The 20,039-nt window shown below is 42.3% G+C and overlaps 1 protein-coding gene across 2 annotated transcripts in view; it reads right to left on the minus strand.

Annotated features, from left to right (window-relative positions):
* LOC139389597 (polypeptide N-acetylgalactosaminyltransferase 9) overlaps positions 1-20,039 on the minus strand; it is a 135,475-nt gene that overhangs the window by 71,304 nt on the left and 44,132 nt on the right. For both annotated transcript variants that reach the window (XM_071136438.1, XM_071136437.1), the window contains exons 4-5: positions 15,689-15,863; positions 7,074-7,271 (exon numbers count right to left, since the gene is read on the minus strand). In XM_071136438.1, the coding sequence (XP_070992539.1) occupies positions 7,074-7,271; positions 15,689-15,863 (373 nt within the window). The remainder of the gene's footprint in view (positions 1-7,073; positions 7,272-15,688; positions 15,864-20,039) is intronic.

Here is a 20,039-nt window from a genome sequence, read left to right on the forward strand (position 1 = left end):
TTGACCAGTTGTAAGGAAAAAGAAAGCTGTGAAAACAACCCGAATGCGTTTCTGATAAGATTTCAGTTCGGTTTCGATGCATATTTTTTGGGGGTTAAAATACTATCAGCTTTTATGATGTTTTTATGATGAAGACAACACCTCTACAGATGGTATCTAACTGAACATTGCGTTCTCTCAAGATGCAGAAAGAAAGACATCATATTTCTCCACTCCTGTTCCCAAGTCCAAATTTTGCCTACATTTGGTGTCTAATTTTTCTGCAAGAAAGGCTTAATTCTGCAGGAGTTATTATTAAGGTTATAGCTCAATTTGCACGGGACTAGTATTACTAGAGAACGTTGGTTAGGTATGTACTGTATTACCCCAGAATGTCCGTCATTCCAGAGGCGCAAAATATTTTAATGATGTATTTGGCGATGTTCATTCCATTCGCACAAAACGTTTAAATAAAAGCATTCACTGTGAAAGTCCACACATGTAGGCCCTTCATATATAGGCTATGCGCAACACTTTGTTCAATTTATCAATAAAATATGTTTTATTGCTGAACACCTGTCAAACTCAAAACACAGGGACGTTGATTCGCACCGGACTAGTATTTTCAGAGGACTTTGGAGTTTGCCCCCAAAAAAACAGTAGGTTATTCTGGTTAGTCAAAGTCCAGATTTCAGATTCCATTTAACCCATGCAAACAGTAGGCTACAGTTCACTTGACATGCCATAGACCTATTTGAAGTCCTATCTTGAGACTGTCGAATTTGTATCAAGCCTCACAATCATCACACATAACATCCGCTTTTACCACTTCAAATCTTTTCCGAACATTACTTTTCTGTCCCTCACTTCTCTATATTTTCAACTTTCCTTTTGCACTTTTTGGCATTTGGAATTAAACTACCACAATGTCATTTTTGCCTCTAGATTGATAGCTTTTTCTACCCGTTCCCAAAAGCATTATTTGGCGATTGGCTGTGTAGGCCATTTGAATAACCGCTCAAATGCCTTGCATCTACTGTAGCCTGCCTGATTGGGCAACCATTTGAATCGGGTTTTTTCTCGGCAGTTTAGTTTAGGTCCAGGCACATAACATGCTGACCAGACCGCTCCAGTCGCATGCGCCAGTGTTGCAAAATAAATGTAAACATACATGTTATTCAATTATTGCACCCACATTGCTCTGCGTTGCCAAGGGCTAAAATAGAACTAGAACTCTATTTGTAGAGTTTGTAGAACTCTATTTGTGACGCTGATCATGGTGCAAGTCCTGCCTCTCCCATGTCCTCATTGGTTTATAGAAGCAGATACCCACATGCCATCTCCTCATTGGTTATGCCCACGTGGGTGATTGAAAGATGAACTGAGTTCGGTTGTGTTGTGGTAACTATGAAAGTTAGATGCCAATTGCCATAGAAAGTCCAAAGAAGAAAATGCCTGGAAGGAGGAGAGTAGACTAGAAACGATTCCCGGTGACCGTTTTATGTGTTGATTAATTGTCGGAGTAGAGGACCTTGTGCATTTTAGGTAAAATAACAACTCAACATTTATATCCCAGGACAAATTAGCTAGCAACAGCAAACTAGCTAAATAGGACAAATTAGCTACCAACTGCTAGCTAGCTAAATTGACACAAATGTTTAATGCTTTTTGACCTGTTCCCAAATTAATATAATTGGTTCAGAGTTTGTTTTTATATTTTAACCTGCATGTCGTGATTGCGTTTGGTGTGGGGGGGAGGGGCAAAATCAATTTGTGCACGGACGGTTTGGGTACTGTGTAAGGGCAGTAGTAATATGTTGTATTTTGTCAGGATGTTTCGGTTAACAGAAACATGCTAATGTAGGGATTTCTAGTGGCTCGCATATAAATTATGATAATACAGAGCATGGACGAGGTTGTATCCATAGTTTCCGCATTTGTCTTCCGTGTTTTAAAAGCGTTCGAAAATTAAGTGGATATCTTCTGGTGAAAGAATGACATTGTATGAATTGACTTATCAAAATAACATTTTAATGAAAATATGTAAATCATTGTCATTTTAACATGTTAACAGTTTCAGAAAAGCAATAAAGCACACTAGACAGTGCTATATCATGTATACAGTCACAGGTAAATGGCCACTGCCTCTTGTGTCTTATTGCTTAAAGTGGATCTGACAGCATTTTAACTACTTTGCAGATATGAAACAAACAGACATAATATCAGTCCAGATATCAAATTCCCAGTTTATACTTCAAAATCAACTTTATACGATGTTTTAAAAATAGGTTCTATTTGACTGAAAATTCCATGACATGGGCCTCCCGGATGGCGCAGTGGTTAAGGGCGCTGTACTGCAGCGCCAGCTGTGCCATCAGAGTCCTGGGTTCGCGCCCAGGCTCTGTCGTAACCGGCCGCGACCGGGAGGTCCGTGGGGCGACGCACAATTGGCCTAGCGTCGCCCGGGTTAGGGAGGGCTTGGTCGGTAGGGGTGTCCTTGTCTCATCGCGCACCAGCGACTCCTGTGGCGGGCTGGGCGCAGTGTACGCTAGCCAAGGTGGCCAGGTGCACGGTGTTTCCTCCGGCGCATTGGTGCGGCTGGCTTCCAGGTTGGATGTGCGCTGTGTTAAAGAAGCAGCGGCTTGGTTGGTTGTGTATCGGAGGACGCATGACTTTCAACCTTCGTCTCTCCCGAGCCCGTACTGGAGTTGTAGCGATGAGACAAGATAGTAGCTACTACAACAATTGGATACTACGAAATTGGGGAGAAAAAGGGGTAAAATTAAAAAAAATAAAAAATAAAAAAAAATTCCATGACATACAGTACAGTAATGCATTGTTGGCACAATGGATAAATGCAGTTCAATGCACGATTAATATAATTCACCAATGCATTTCTTGCGATCAGGTTGCAAATCACAGCTGGCCTGGTACGTTGTTTGCTGCCACAACCCATTCAAGATGCATTGTTTCAGTTTCAATTACTCAATATTTTGAACAATAACGGACAACCAACTAAGGCTGGGAATGTCAATACAATTAAACCAGCAAGGGCAATGATCACAAGTCAGACATAACGTGGCTAATTGGCTAGCGCACGTGTCAAACACAGGGCTCGTGGGCCAAATAGGACACACTCGTAAGTATAAAGTCAACAGTTGAGTCACCAATGGGACCCACACAATTACAGCACTCGCATCAGTGAATTCAACTTCAATTGCGCTGATTTCGTGGGTCCCGTTTAAGCGTGCAGAGGAGGGAAAGTGTATAGACACATGCCACAGTCCTAGCTAGGCTAGTAAAAAGTTTTGAGTGCGCCAAACCGCAATGCTGCATTCAACCGTACCAGTGATCCATGCAGTGAACATTTTTTTTAAATGAAAAACATGTTTGAGGTTTAAATGTTGCAACAACCTATAGCTATGTTTTTGTTATTTAGAGTTATTAAATACTTTTTGACTAGGGTCGCAGCATATTATGCACATCTGCAAGTATAGCAGCAAAGGCTGGTCAAATATTATTTCTCTTTTGTTTTAATATGTTAAAATACTAAATTGAAGGCTGAAGTTTACATACACCTAGCCAAATACATTTAAACTCAGTTTTTCACAATTCCTGACATTTAATCCATCCTAGTAAAAATTCTCTGTATTAGGTCAGTTAGGATCACCAATTTATTTTTAGAATGTGAAATGTCAGAATAATAGTAGAGAGAGTGATTTATTTCAGCTTTTATTTCTTTCATCACATTCCCAGTGGGTCAGAAGTTTACATACACTCAATTAGTATTTGGTAGCATTGCCTTTAAATTGTTTGACTTGGGTCAAACGTTTTGGGTAGCCTTCCACAAGCTTCCAACTATGAGTTGGGCGAATTTTGGCCCATTCCTCCTGACAGAGCTGATGTAACGGAGTCAGGTTTGTAGGCCTCTTTGCTTGCACACACGTTTTCAGTTCTGCCCACAAATTTCTATAGGGTGAGGGCTTTGTGATGGCCACTCCAATACCTTGACTTTGATGGCCTTAAGTGATTTTACCACAACTTTGGAAGTATGCTTGTGGTCATTGTCCATTTGGAAGACCCATTTGCGACCAAGCTTTAACTTCCTGCCTGATGTCTTGAGATGTTGCTTCAATATATCCACATACTTTTCCATCCTCATGATGCCATCTATTTTGTGAAGTGCACCAGTCCCTCCTACAGCAAAGCACCCCCACAACATGATGCTGCCACTCCCGTGCTTCACGGTTGGGATGGTGTTCTTCGGCTTGCAAGCCTCCCCCTTTCCCTCCAAACATAATGATGGTCATTATGGTCAAACAGTTCTATTTTTGTTTCATCAGACCAGAGGACATTTCTCCAAAAAGTACAATCTTTGTCCACATGTGCAGTTGCAAACCGTAGTCTGGCTTTTTTTATGGCGGTTTTGGAGCAGTGGCTTCTTCCTTGCTAAGTGTCCTTTCAGGTTATGTCGATATAGAACTCATTTTACTGTGGATATAGATGCTTTTGTACCTATTTCCTCCAGCATCTTCACAAGGTCCTTTGCTGTTGTTCTGGGATTGATTTGCACTTTTCGCACCAAGGTACATTCATGTCTAGCAGACAGAACACGTCTCCTTCCTGAGTGGTATGACGGGTGCCTGGTCCCATGGTGTTTACACTTGCATACTATTGTTTGTGCAGAAGAACGTGGTACCTTCAGGCGTTTGGAAATTGCTCCCAAGGATGAACCATACTTGTGGAGGTCTACAATTTTTTTTCTGAGGTCTTGGCTGATTTCTTTTGATTTTCCCATGATGTCAAGCAAAGAGGCACTGAGTTTGAAGGTAGGCCTTAAAATACATCCACAGGTACACCTCCAATTGACTCAAATGATGTCAATTAGCCTATCAGAAGCTTCTAAAGCCATGAAATCATTTTCTGGAATTTTCCAAGCTGTTTAAAGGCACCGTCAACTTAGTGTATGTAAACTTCTGACCCACTGGAATTGAGATACAGGGAATTATAAGTGAAATAATCTGTCTGTGAACAATTGTTAAAAAAATGACTTGTGTTCATGTGTAATGGATGTGAAATGGCTAACTAGTTAGCGGTGGTGCGCGCTAAGAGCATTTCAATCGGTGACGTCACTCGCTTTGAGTCCTTGAAGTAGTGGTTCCCCTTGCTCTGCAAGGGTCACGGCTTTTGTGGAGCGATGGGTAACAATGCTTCGTGGGTGACTGTTGTCTATGTGCAGAGGGTCCCTGGTTCGCGCCCGGGTATGGGCGAGGGGACGGACTAAAGTTATACTGTTACCCATGCACAAAGTAGATGTGTTAACCGACTTGCCAAAACTATAGTTTGTTAACAAGAAATTTGTGTAGTGGTTGAAAAACAAGTTTTAATGACTCCAACCTAAATGTATGTAAACTTCTGACTTCAACTGTAAGTAGACATTATAAAGAGACATATTTTTTCTAATAAAACAATGGCCAGTTTGGGTCGCAGTTGCTAACTATTTATTTAACAAGATAAAAAGACGGAGCCTAACATTACCTAGCCATCGATTAAATGCAATTGTCTTCATTGTCTTCGCTTATGCCTGCCCATACCATAACCCCACCGCCACCATGGGGCACTCTGGTCACAAAGTTGACATCACCAAACCGCTCGCCCACACGACGCCATACACGTGGTCTGAGGTTGTGACGACCTACTGCCAAATTCTCTAAAATGACATTGGAAGCGGCTTATGGTAGAGAAATTAACATTAAATTCTCTGGCAACAGCTCTGGTTGACATTCTGGCAGTCGTCATCCCAATTGCACACTCCTTTAAAACTTGAGACATCTGTGGCATTGTGTTGTGTGACAAAACTGCACATTTTAGAGGCCTGTCCCCTGCACAAGGTGCACCTGTGTAATGATCATGCTGTTTAATCAGTTTCTTGATATGCTACACCTGTCTGGTGGGTGGATTATCTTGGCAAAGGAGAAATACTCACAATCATAGATGTCAACAAATCTGTGCACAAAATTTGATATAAATAAGCTTTTTTGTGCGTATGGAAAATGTTGGGTATCTTTTATTTCAGCTCATGAAACATAGGACCAACACTTTACATGTTGCGTTTATATTTTTGTTCAGTGCACATATTTACAGAAATCCATTCAGGTGTATTTTGTGGCTTTGGCAAATGTGTTCTAATGATCTAAAGTCAAGCTGTTGCTACTGCCTGTATACACACAGTCCAGTTCAAAGTGAATGATGGCTGGCACATGGCTTCTTTGCATATAGACCTACTGTAGGTCTGATTAGCTATGGCACACCGGTCTCCGTAGCCTCTGGTCCCGGTCAGGACAGATGTTTAATTAGGTTTTATTTGCTGCAGTGTGTATTAATTGTCCAAATGCATGGCTGCTAGAGAATTTTCACAAATGACTTCGTCATTCCCAAACATTCTGAGAATTTATGAAAATGTGAAAATGACCATATCCAAGTGCTCGCTTATCAGAAAATGTTTAAAAAAAAAGTAAATAAAAAAAGGTGTCATATTCTTTCTAGGGGTGTATGTGAACAGATTTTAATAAGATTTCATGTTGCTAAAATGCTGTCAGTTCCACTTTAAATATATCATGAGCAGAATAGGCTCTAACAATGGGAATTCCAAATCACCGTTGTATAAAAATACATAAGACATGATTTACCTGAGGACCCTAGGTGAATAATTATGGTAATAATCATACATTCTATGATTACAGTGACTATTGCTTCCATACAGTAGAGCACTAACCCAATAAACACAGTTGTGCAAACTAGAGTAATGTACAACGCTCACCCACCATATGTAAAAACACATATGACCCAATATTCAAGGCTTCCTCTCGCACACATCAATATTAAGATATTTATTATTTTAATTAGATACTTTTTTAAATAGAGAGGTTCACTGTTGGTTGTTTGGCCTGTACACTTGTACCAAAGACCTATAGAGCCATATAGTTGATGGCTCTAACAATGTACAAGTCATATCCGGGACCTAGCTATCCGTATTTCATCAAAGATCCTCATCTATAATGGAGGGGGTGCTCAGCTATGGTGAGGGGTGTTACCTGATGGGAGCTGTCTCATCGCCCTTGTCCAGCCACTCCTGAGGTGGGATGATGTACATGCACCACAGGCCCCAGTTGTAGCCGTGGGCCGCATTGGCGTACTGCTGCACCTCGAATGTGTTGAACTTGATGTTATCGATGGCCGGGAGGATGATCCGGGTGTGGTCCTCCTTCACCCTGGTCAGGATAGGCTCCGCCCTTAGTTAAGAGAAGAGACAGACATCAGGGATGAGCTACTGTACTGTGACACTGTCATAGAATAGTTTTCTCAAGCACAACCATCAAACAAACATCCATCAACATACCTTTAGGTGGGTAAAACAGTAAGGAAATACATTGAATACATATGCCCAGCAATAAAAAAGCAGTGTTGGCTCCCTTGAGATCTTTAGCTACTATTTCCAATGCACAGGGTTGCCAGTGATCCTCAATAAAAATCCTTTCTCCAAAAGCCTGCCAGTCTTCAACAATGGGTCGTGCTCTAGGGTGTTGTTTGGCACATTCTGTGTCAGAGTACATCAAGCAGTGAGAAGCAGTCTTGGTGTTGGTGTCCTCAGGTCATTGAAGTGGCTAGCTACAGAGTTGATGTGTTTGTTTCCTTTCTTTCCTACTCCTTTGGCCTAAGGCATGTATGCTGATACCGTTAGATAGATGGTAAGGGAATAATCCAGGGTCGCTGTCAATTATTTAGCCAGCCCTGGCTATATTTTGATCATCTGTCTAATGTCGGACGGTTCAGTACAGTTTTAGAGCAAATATCCATTCCTGACAAGCATTATTCTCAATCTGACAGGAGGCCGCAATTACGACTCATATTTAAGGTAACTCTTAAAAATACCCTCTCCCTTATCTCTCTCCATTCTAATCCTCTATCTCTCTCACCACCTTTTATTAAACTCTCTTCCTCTTCTCTCTCGCTTCCTCCCCTTTCTCTCGATTTCTTTAAAACCAAGCCCATTTATCTTCCAAAAGCAGAATTATTCTTCATCACATCAAGGTAGTGGAAAGAGTGCAGAGGAATGGATCCAAATGGAGCTATAAGTGGGTTTGCCAGTAAAAATGACTGACAGAGGCACTACTTAGTAAAAGCAATCATTTAATAACAGTGGAGTGATTGTAAAAAGCTTCCCATCTCATTGAGAAAGATTGGCAAATGAGAGACCTGGGTCGCTACTTACTTTAAGGCATAATGGCAATGATAAAAGTCTGTGTGGGAGAGGGGTTGAGTTCACCATCTGCTGTTGGAAAGTTGGTTTGTATCCAGGTAAAGAAAGGTGTTGATGAACCAAATTGTCTGACAAACATTATTTACCATATGTGCTTTGAAGTCAAACTGGAATGATGAAAACATAATAATTGAAGGGTGATAAAGAATATTGCAATGCTACTTAATATTGTCAATGAACACTTTGAAATTCATTGAAAATGACTGCATAAAGATTCATTAACTCAAGGATGAATACAATCTCACATGCTGAGATGTTGCTGATGGTAGATCCTGTATGCATTCTCTAACCTTGAGGACCCAGAACCCCCTTTTCCAGTACACTCCATCAGCCATTCATCTTCCCTTGTCCTTCAGAGTCTAGGGTACAGTAGCACCCCAGAGGTAGTTAGCAGCATGCTCAACACTAGCTACCTCAATAGGTACCTCAGGGATCCCAGTGTTGATGAGGGAGAAGACATGGCGTAGAAACAATGAGGGATCAGGTTTGACTGATGATGCTTGTCATTTTCCCCCTCTGCTCTTCCTATCTTTTCATATGCAGCATCACCGGGAGGGTTATTCACCGACATCTGTCCAGATTCAATCTGGTTTCATATTCAAATAGTGTTTTTTCCCTCAGCGATGACTCATGTAATATTGTGAATACATTGTGGCAATAGGTCTTGCCATTAGTTGTTATTCTAGAGCTTCTCTCATTTTATTCCTACCTTGCCTGGTTTCAAGACTTAAAAAACAAATGTACAGACGTTTTGGAAAAACTGATTATTGTATCCGTTGTTTATTTTCATGATTTGATTTATTGAATGTCTACATGCTACAAAATAAACAGCCTTGCGTGTGTTTTTAACACACTCAAAACCAATTAAAAGATTGTCTAATGTTACGATCAACACTGATTTTCCCAACCTAAGCAAAGTCACACATACCTGGGGTCGTGGAGCGTCATATGGCAGGATAAAAATCTGCTCAATCTCTATCTGTGTGTACTTGAGTCTACATGCCACCTTCTGAGGATGGCTCCTCTCCCTATCTGTCCTACCTTTGTCCTCTGTACAGAGCCCAGAACGCAGGCCGTGTGAGATTACAACTCAATTTTTCCAGATTAATGGAATTCCTGTTTGAAAAGTTTCTCAAGCACGGATTTATCAGATAATGGGATCTAGCTTCATTCACAACCATACACCCACAGAACTGCAGGCGCCAAGTGCCTAAAATAGGATCAGTTTAATTTGTTTGCAGGCCAAATGCAGCAGAACATGTAAATTGCCTGTGCAGAAAGTAGAGGCAATTTCATTGTGACATACTGTAGCTTCCATTTATGAGAACATTAACGCTGTGTGTGTGTGCATTCACATTTCTGTGTGTGTGTGTTTGTGTGTGAGAGAGAGAGAAAGAGAGTGTGTGTGCGGGGATCTCAGACTTCATCACTTCTGGTCATGTTCTAGCACAGGGATGGGCAACTTTGATGGGGGAGGGGGCCACAAAAAAGCTGAACTCATCATGAGGAGCCACAGTGGCTCGTGGGTCTGTGTATCTACATCTGATGATCAATGGCCCCCACCCCGGTCAGTAATTAGACCATGCTTACTGCAAGTTTAGATAGCTGGCCAACAGACTAATTTACCAATCTAAACATGTGCTAATTGAGTGACTGCCGATGCACAATCAAATTTAGAAATTGCACCTTGTGTATTCTATTATTCTAACTCTCAAAAGTAAATTGAGATCCCGACTGAGTTCCTAAAAAAATGTAGGATGAAATCGGTCCGCAGACCTATAAAAGGGGGTCCGCGGGCCGCCAGTTGTCCATCCCTGTTCTAGCACATTAAGACTGTACACTGTGCACAGATCTTAGACTATCCAGTCTTCAGAGTTGTTTCTTTGGATAAATAATGCTTGAATCTGTAGCATAAATATCAATATTATATACTAATCCTGTAAAAATGACTGCTCCAGATTAAAGGTAGGGAAGGTAATTCACACTGCATTTAAAGTTACAGTGAAATAGATTTTGCCAATTTCCAGATAGATTCTTGAGATTACTTTGTACGTTTTCAGTTTACCTGGTAGGTATACAGTATAGGCTTGGGGGTTAATTCAGGCTGATTTGATAGCGCTGTTGTATTAGCAGTATAAATCTCTGTCTATTCTGTATTTTTGGATGCCTGCCTGGTATGTGGTCTGTGAAGCACTCACTGTGTAAGCGTTTATACCATCCTTCTCTTTTCAAGATGGATAAACACTAAACCAAGACCAGTCAGTCAGAGCGAGGGGGAAAGAAAAGGCATGTTTCACTTTAGCTCAGAATTCAAAATAATACTTGTAGTAATAGACCTGCACAGCGCAGCAACACTGTCTTCATTATATCCATTAAAAGCAGGAGCACCGGAACTGGCAGTGTGAATCCAGGCCCAGCCAATCAGGGTGGCTATTATTGTTTTTATATATTTTCTTTGTAGCCTATTCACCAATAATGCAATATATGGTCCACTTGATTCAGCTGCCCTGAATGCCCTGCATTCCCATTTTAAACCATTTTATTAGTGTGAAGAGAGAGAGCTAAATCAGGTGCACCTGTAGTCATACCGCTGGCTAATTGGATAACTTAGATCACTGTGTCTACAGCAGCTTCCATGAGCCCACAGCAAAGTTGATACTGACTGTAGAAAGGGCTACTGTAAGAGTTAAAAACCATGCCTAGAGAGAGATTGTCAAAGAGTACAGAAAATTAGTGAGTTTTATTTGTTTTAGGACTACAACAGTGTTTTTTTCAACACTTGTAGAAATCCCACTCTCTCCCTCCATCCGATTGACCATCAGCCCAGCCTAGCTTGACACTCCAGTTTTGAAATATAAGGGTTATTTATATTAAGGGGAAGGCCTACATGGAGAAAATCAGACCTCTCTTATATGAAATTAGGCAAATTAATGAAACAATATCTATTTCCAGTCAATGGCATATCATCTTAGCTCTGTGCTTCTCCACCCATGCACTATAGGGAGGCCCTATTGATCTCACACAATACATTGTAGGAGCACTTGATCTCCTGCACCCAGCAGAGAATTGCATTGTGACTCAATGTGATCTCGACTAAGAAAATGTTGCTGACCACTGTTCTAGTCTATATAGGTTATGAAATATTATTATGTGTATTAGAATACTGTTATAATTTACCTTTCCTTTGATGGTGTTTAATATACAGTGTGTAACCTAATCTAAACCTGATCTACTTTGATTGGCCTGCTCCCGAGTTGCGCAGCGGTCTAAGGCACCTCAGTGCTTGAGGCATCACTACAGACACCCTGATTCGAATCCAGTCTGTATCACAACCGGCCGTGATTGGGAGTCCCATAGGGCGGCGCACAATTGGCCCAGCATTGTCCACGTTTGGCCAGTGTAGGCTGTTATTGTAAATAAGAATTTGTTCTTAACTGACTTGCCTAGTTAAATAAAAACTAAATTGTTACATTTGTGGCTGTCTACCCTACTATCTCCTGGTCTCTGAGACAGTGATCTGAGAGATTGCCAAGCATATTAGGATTATTACTGTTATATCAGGGCATTATATTCTAGTCTCATAGTCTATTAATTAAGCTATAGGCCTCTAGTTTATTATGTGTAGGTCTGTGAGTCATGGATTTACATAGGCCTACAAGAGTATTTGATCTGTAATGTAAAATCACATGTTAGATGGTTTGTTGTGTGCGATCGATTACATTAAGGTATAGGGTAGGTAATGCTTTTATGATAATTTAATGATTTGAGTGCCTACATTTTGTCCCACAAACATTTTTGCTGGCTTTGCTATCAACAGATTTCTGCCACTGATTAAAATATATTCTTATCCAAGCTTTGAGAAATATGTCAGATTACTTTTTAATTGTTTCGCACATTTAACTACATGGGATAAGGTCTGTGGGTGGCCATCTATCCCATTTCCTTTGTTTGGAAAACAAGTGTTTAGTTCACAAATTTGTCTAAGGTGAGCACCTAATTGAATTCTGTTTAAATATGTAAAACATTTCTGAACTACGAATCCAACGAATGCAAAGCACACAATCCAAACCAGTTGAAAGGTCCTTGGAAGAGGTTGGAACAGTCATATTGCTCTTTTCTCTTTTATTGGTCCTATTTTCCATTCCCTGACCTCAATCTGAATCCTGGGAAACGGTGGGATCACAAGGTGCAGCAGCATCACAACACCATCAAAGCGTGGGGTTGTGAGCCGTGCATTTCATTACAGCCATGCAGCCAACATCCAACACCCACAACCTCTAATCTCCCCCACAAACTCAGCAGGCACACATACACACATAGCGCTCGCATGAACTATTCATTAATAACCTGAGATTGCAATGGTGCAGAATAAAAAAATAAACAATATCAATTTATCTGAGGCTCTCCCTGTGAGTTCAGAGTTCAAGAGGCGTAGATGCTTATTACAACCCTGCTGTATTTCCACCACATTAATTGTATTTACTGAACAGAAAAATGTAGCTTAGTGGGATTAGAATGTTCGCCTCGGAATGAATGACCCTGTTTCTCAGCCTTGGATATATAGTTGTACTGGAATGGCTTCAGAGGGAGGAAATGGATTGTGCACATATTTAGATGACACAAAATAATGCAATGATATAACATCCTGTAAAACTGAATGTGTTCCATCCATTCCATTTGTGAAAACTATTCACATGAGAACTATCCACACTTAAATAAACCAAGTATGATGCAATTATATCTAACTATCCTATAAATCCAAAAATGTGTGTAATCAATTGCATACTAGACACAATCATGGACACTCTTACTGACAGTTGTAGCTGCTTTGCGTGATGTATTGTTGTCTCTACCTTTGTGCTGTTGTCTGTGCCCAATAATGTTTGTACCATGTTTTGTGCTGCTACCATGTTGTGCTGCCGCCATGTTGTGTTGATACCATGTTGTTGTCATGTGTTGCTGCCTTGCTATGTTGTTGTCTTAGGTGTGTTGTGTCTTAGGTGTGTTGTGTGTCTTTGTAGTGTTGTGTTGTCTTGTCGTGATGTGTGTTTTGTCCTATATTTTTTAATTTTTTAAATCCCAGGCCCCTGTCCCCGCAGTAGGCCTTTTCCCGTTTGGTAGGCCGTCGTTGTAAATAAGAATTTGTTCTTAACTGACATGCCTAGTTAAATAAAAAAATAAAATACAAAGGGTAAACAATATCAACTAGACAGCTTCTTGGCTTCAGAATGCCAGCAGGTTCACTTGGCTCAGCAAACTGGATGCCTGGGTATGCACTAGTAGTTTTTACAAGGTCATTCACTGTGTCTCATGACAAAAAGGCAGGGGAACAATCCATCTCACTTATTACTGTAGTATGTGCCATATTGCATAGTCATATGATGATGAATACAGGGGCTTGGACACATCTAAGGTTGCGGGCTAGCAGAACAATACACCACAGACATTCAACAAATTTGTCATGTTTTTTCCCCCTATTCCCACTGAAATAGATTATATTATGCTCAGCTCTGTGCACACATACTGTATAAGTACACTCACAGTTGAAGTGGGGAAAAAATGGACTGTATGCAACACAAAACCTGTTTCTTACAAGAATGTAGTGGCTGATGCTTTTCATCTCATATACATTATCTCTATGTTTTTAACATATCACAGCTTATTCGATAGAATCACTGGGGTCCAAGTGCACAGCTGTACTTTTCAGAAATAGAGACTCATGCAAAGCAAATGCACGGCTGCCGTATCGAACAGAAGCCACGCTTTAAATGTAGAGTATGAGGGTATGCGTGCGTGCGTGCGTGCGGCGTGAGTCATGAAGGCAGCAAGTGAGCTAACTCAAAGGATCATTTTGATAGATCCCTGCATGTAAAACAGGGGAGCGAACATCAGAAACAATGAGGGTGGACCCGTGGAGGTGAAAGGATGGTGAGGGGGCGGAATAGCACATCCATTTTTTAACAGGAGCAGATGGGGAAACAGATGAGGGAACCACCAGGGTATCAATTATCATCACCCACTCCAACTCCTGATGAAACCAACGAACTCCCCGATGTAGCTGGCTGACTGGCAGAGACACCCTGTGGGTTTGGAGTGTCCATTAAGTTCTCACTAAAAGCACTCCTGGGTGAAAATCGAGGTACATGAGATCCTCCTCTGCCCAGAGGTCAAAGGATGACAGTGATGAATGATTGGCGGATCAGATCACAGTAGATGGACTGTCTGTGGCAATATGTGATTTGGTTTGATTTTGTATGATACTATCTGTGCTCATATTTGTGTATGTATTTTTCAGCTTTGATGCTGTTTATTATAGTCAAATCTGTGTTGGAATCATACAGTTGTTTGTTCATAAGTAGGAAGGAGGAGACCAGGACTTTTTCCTGACCACGTGACCTGACTTGGTAAATCTAGTCAGACCACGTGACCTGACTTGGTAAATCTAGTCAGACCACGTGACCTGCCATGGTAAATCTAGGCCCTAGATTTTCATGTTTCAGTCAAACTCTATGCTTTATTCATAACACGATAGAATGCAATATTCTTGAACAAGATATTTAACCACAATTTTATTGAAGCGATATGTAAATATATTCTGCAAATATTTGTGGTCTTCGCTTCCCTTTCTGGCGGATGTTTCAGTTATGAAGCAGCGGTGGTATGTTGTTAGGTGAAGTGCCTGAGCTACAGCCAGGGAGGCAGACCAACAGTTTATTACCCAAACCTTTGGTTCCAGCCCTCCCCCAGCTTCCCCCCCAGCCTCCCCAGGAACACACCACACACTCTACGTCTTGAAAAGCCTGACAGGATGACAGGCTCAAATTAGGTGCCAATTACAAGGCGCTTGAGTGACTTGTTTGGTGGTAAGCATAGGTGCCAGCCAGACATTGGGTTGAGACCCCCTTAAGGCATTTCCATCATGCTTATAACACTACAGCCTAAGGCTGGAGGAGGGTGAAACAATGTGGCAAAAACAACATGTAATCTGTTATCTCTTATTTAATTGTCCCACCACCGTAAAAACAAGGCTTAGGCTTATTTCAGCGACTTACACTAGAGTACAGTACAGGTAACATAATTGAAACTCAGTGTCTTTTCTATTGGCCATTAGTCACAGTTCAGAAGGGATGAGTTTGAACCTCAGGAAAAGCTTATTAACTGTTCTAACTAATTCAAAATGGAGGTCATGTTCCCTGAATGTGCTGCCTCAGTAACAATTCCTCATAGCGTAAGCACAGTTCAGCTGACGCTTAATCAAAATGCTTGAGGGGCGACCCGCATATTTAATCTACGATTATGTAGGACTACAACCATTGCACTCTAACATGAACCCCAAGAGTAAAAAAGACAATGAGGAGATACTGTATGAAGATGAAGCACAGTTCTTACCAGGCAGTGTTGAACTCTACATGGGCATCAAAGAAACCTACAACCGGGGCGGTTGCAGCATTCCAACCGTGTATCCTGGCTCGGATCAGGCCTTCCCTCTTACTGTTGCGGACGATCTTCACCAGACCTGGGTAACGCTTGTTCACATACTGGTCCAGATTGAACTTCAGCTCCACTGGAAAAACAAGAGAAAGAGAATCAGTTATTTTGGATAACAGAAACACTGACAAGTATTGACTTCACTGCAAATGGGCCTGTGAGTAAGAACTTCATGGTAAGGTCTTCCTTCACCTGTTCTATTCTGCGTATGTGACAAATAACATTTTATTTTTACATTTTATTTTAAATTAATAGCTTGCAGAAAATGTTGAATCTGGTATACAACAATACATTTGTTATTCTGAAATGAATGGGGATATGAATTGCCCCAGGAACAACACACAACAAAGCTCAGCATCATGAGTTACAAAGAGTAAGTAAAACTAGAGCGACCCAGCACAACACAGATTACCTTATTCTTTCTGTACTGTAAAAACTTTCTCTCCCTGTTACTCTACTCCAAGGGATGAGGCTAGCTTTCTTTCCGTGTCACTGTCATCCCAGGAAATAAAGGCTGTGAGGTAAACAAGCAATTCTACAAATGGCAAACTATCTGACTGAATGAGCCCAATGTAATGTTTGTGGAGGATTAACAAGTGTTTGAGGTTCTCCCATCAGGTTGCTAAGTACTCGACTTTCTATGGGAGGGAGAGAAAGAATAATAAGGGCAATTGGCGTGTACAGTTTTATAACGGAGCTGACGCCTAGAACTGATGCATGGAGCAAACGCCTGGGGCAGACGCCTGGGACTGACGCCTGGGGCAGACGCCTGGGACTGACGCCTGGGACTGACGCCTGGGGCAGACGCCTGGGACTGACGCCTGGGGCAGACGCCTGGGACTGACGCCTGGGGCAGACGCCTGGGGCAGACGCCTGGGGCAGACTCCTGGGGTAGATGCCTGGAGCAGACGCCTGGGGCTGACGCCTGGGACTGACGCCTGGGGCAGACGCCTGGGACTGACGCCCAGGGCAGACGCCCGGGGCAGACGCCCGGGGCAGACGCCCGGGACTGACGCCCGGTACTGACGCCCGGTACTGACGCCCGGGACTGACGCCTGGGGCAGACGCCTGGGACTGACGCCTGGGGCAGACGCCTGGGGCTGACGCCTGGGACTGACGCCTGGGGCTGACGCCTGGGGCAGACGCCTGGGACTGACGCCTGGGGCTGACGCCTGCTCCGCACATAAATCAACCTCTGAATGAACACCAGGGCTAACCTGTATGTTAAAAATAAAATGTGATTTGAAGTTGATTTTTAAATTGGTTAAGGTTAAGAATAGGGTTAAGGTTAGGTCAGGGTTATGGTTCGGTTAATGGTAGGGGTTAAGGTTACTAACCGTGAGAGTATGGTGCATGTCTCTATGTCTCTGTGCCTGCCTGTTGGCTTATGTGAGTGTGTGGACGCATTTATGTTTGTTTACTATAATGGTTTGTGACCTATGTGCAAGCTGTGGCTACACAGATGCAGCTAAAAGATGATGAAACCCAACAGAGTGCAATAATTGCATGGCTGTTTTGGTAGGAGGGAGAAATATTAAAGGATCCCCTCTGGTGCACAGCAAATAAATAGAACGTTGGAATGCATCGGCAGCACCGGAGAATTATGGACCAAGGAATAGGTTTTAAAGGGATTGACAGTGCAAAACAGAAAATATGAGTTTTAATTTAATAATGTTTTAATTTAATGCAACTGTTCAGGGAAGTCAAGAACCAATACACGTAGTCAGTCAGGAAAGCAAAGGCTAGCTTTTTCAAACAGAAATTTGCATCCTGTAGTGCTAACTCCAAAAAGTTTTGGGACACTGTAAAGTCCATGGAGAACAAGAGCACCTCCTCCCAGCTGCCCACTGTACTGAGGCTAGGTAACACGGTCACCACTAAATCCATGATAATCAAAAATTTCAATAAGCATTTCTCTACGGCTGGCCATGCCCCCCCCCGCAGCTACTTGCCCGAGCCTCCCCAGCTTCTCCTTCACCCAAAACCAGATAGCAGATGTCCTGTAGGAGCTGCAAAACCTGGACCCATACAAATCAGACAATCTGAACCCTCTCTTTCTAAAATTATCCACCACCATTGTTGCAACCCCTATTACCAGCCTGTTCAGCCTCTCTTTCGTATCGTCCGACATCCCTAAAGATTGGAAAGCTGCCGCGGTCATCCCCCTCTTCAAAGGGGGTGACACTCTAGACCCAAACTGTTATAGACCTATATCCATCCTGCCCTGCCTCTCTAAAGTCTTCGAAAGCCAAGTTAATAGAAAGATCACTGACCATTTCGAATCCCACCGTACCTTCTCTGCTGTGCAACCTGGTTTCCGAGCTGGTCACGGGTGCACCTCAGCCACGCTGAAGGTACTAAACGATATCATAACCGCCATCGATAAAAGACAGTACTGTGCAGCCGTCTTCATTGACCTGGCCAAGGATTTCGACTCTGTCAATCACCGTATTCTTATCGGTAGACTCAATAGCCTTGGTTTCTCAAATGACTGCCTCGCCTGGTTCACCAACTACTTCGAAGACAGAGTCCAGTGTGTCAAATCGGAGGGCCTGTTGTCCGGACGTCTGTCAGTCTCTATGGGGGTACCACAGGGTTCAATTCTCAGGCTGACTCTCTTCTCTGTATATATCAATGATGTCGCTCTTGCTGTTAGTGATTCCCTGATCCACCTCTATGCAGACGACACCATTCTGTATACATCTGGCCCTTCTTTGGACACTGTGTTAACTAACCTCCAAATGAGCTTCGATGACATACAACACTCCTTCCGTGGCCTCCAACTGCTCTTAAACGCAGGGAAAACCAAATGCATGCTTTTCAACCATTCGCTGCCCGCACCCGCAGCCTGCCCGACTAGCATCACTACCCTGGACGGTTCTGACCTAGAATATGTGGACAACTACAAATACCTAGGTGTCTGGCTAGACTGTAAACTCTCCTTCCAGTCTCATATTAAACATCTCCAATCCAAAAATCAAATCTAGAATCTGCGTTCTATTTCGCAATAAAGCCTCCTTCACTCACGCCGCCAAACTTACCCTAGTAAAACTGACTATCCTACCGATCCTCAACTTCGTCGATGTCATCTACAAAATAGCTTCTAATACTCTACTCAGCAAACTGGATGCAGTCTATCACATTGCCATCTGTTTCTTTACCAAAGCCCCATATACCACACACCACTGACCTGTATGTTCTCGTCGGCTGGCCCTCGCTACATATTTGTTGCCAGACCCACTGGCTCCAGGTCATCTATAAGTCTATGCTAGGTAAAGCTTCGCCTTATCTCAGCTCACTGGTCACGATAACAACACCCACCAGTAGCACGCGCTCCAGCAGGTATATCTCACTGGTCATCTCCAAAGCAGCCTTTCCTTCCAGTTCTCTGCTGCCAGTGACTGGAATGAATTGCAAAAATCACTGAAGCTGGAGACTTATATTTCCCTCACTAACTTTAAATATCAGCTATCTGAGCAGCTAACTGATCGCTGCAGCTGTACATAGTCCATCTGGAAATAGCCCACCCAATCTACCTACCTCATCCCCATACTGTTTTTTAATTACTTTTCTGCTCTTTTGCACACCAGTATCTCTACTTGAACATCATCATCTGCTCATTTATCACTCCAGTGTTAATCTGCTAAACTGTAATTACTTCGCTACTATGGCATATTTATTGCCTACCTCCTCACGCCATTTGCAAGCACTGTAAATTGACTTTTTTTTATTCTATTGTGTTATTGACTGTACGCTTGTTTATTCCATGTGTAACTCTGTGTTGTTGTTTGTCTCGCACTGCTTTACTTTATCTTGGCCAGGTTGCAGTTGTAAATGAGAACTTGTTCTCAACTAGCTTACCTGGTTAAATAAAGGTAGAATAAAAAATCAAATCAAATAAAAATGTGAAGCATGAAATTCACACATATTGCACTGTACAGGTAGCCATAGGATTTCAGGGTGGTAATGTTAAGGTAGTGAGAACATGCCTAGTGTTAGGCAGGTAGCCTAGTGGTTAAGAGTGATGGACCAGTAACCGAAAGGTCGCTGGTTTGAATCTCCGAGCTGGCAAGGTGGAAAAATCTGCCATTCTACCCTTGAGCAAGGCAGTTAACACACGACATGAACTGCTCCCCAAGTGTCAATGATGTTGATTAATGAAGCCCCCTGCACCTCTCTGATTCAGAGGGGTTGGGTTAAATGCAGAAGACACATTTTGGTTGAATGCATTCAGTTATGCAACTGACTAGGT

Source organism: Oncorhynchus clarkii, chromosome 30, assembly GCF_045791955.1.
Source record: "Oncorhynchus clarkii lewisi isolate Uvic-CL-2024 chromosome 30, UVic_Ocla_1.0, whole genome shotgun sequence".
Classification (NCBI taxonomy): domain Eukaryota; kingdom Metazoa; phylum Chordata; class Actinopteri; order Salmoniformes; family Salmonidae; genus Oncorhynchus; species Oncorhynchus clarkii.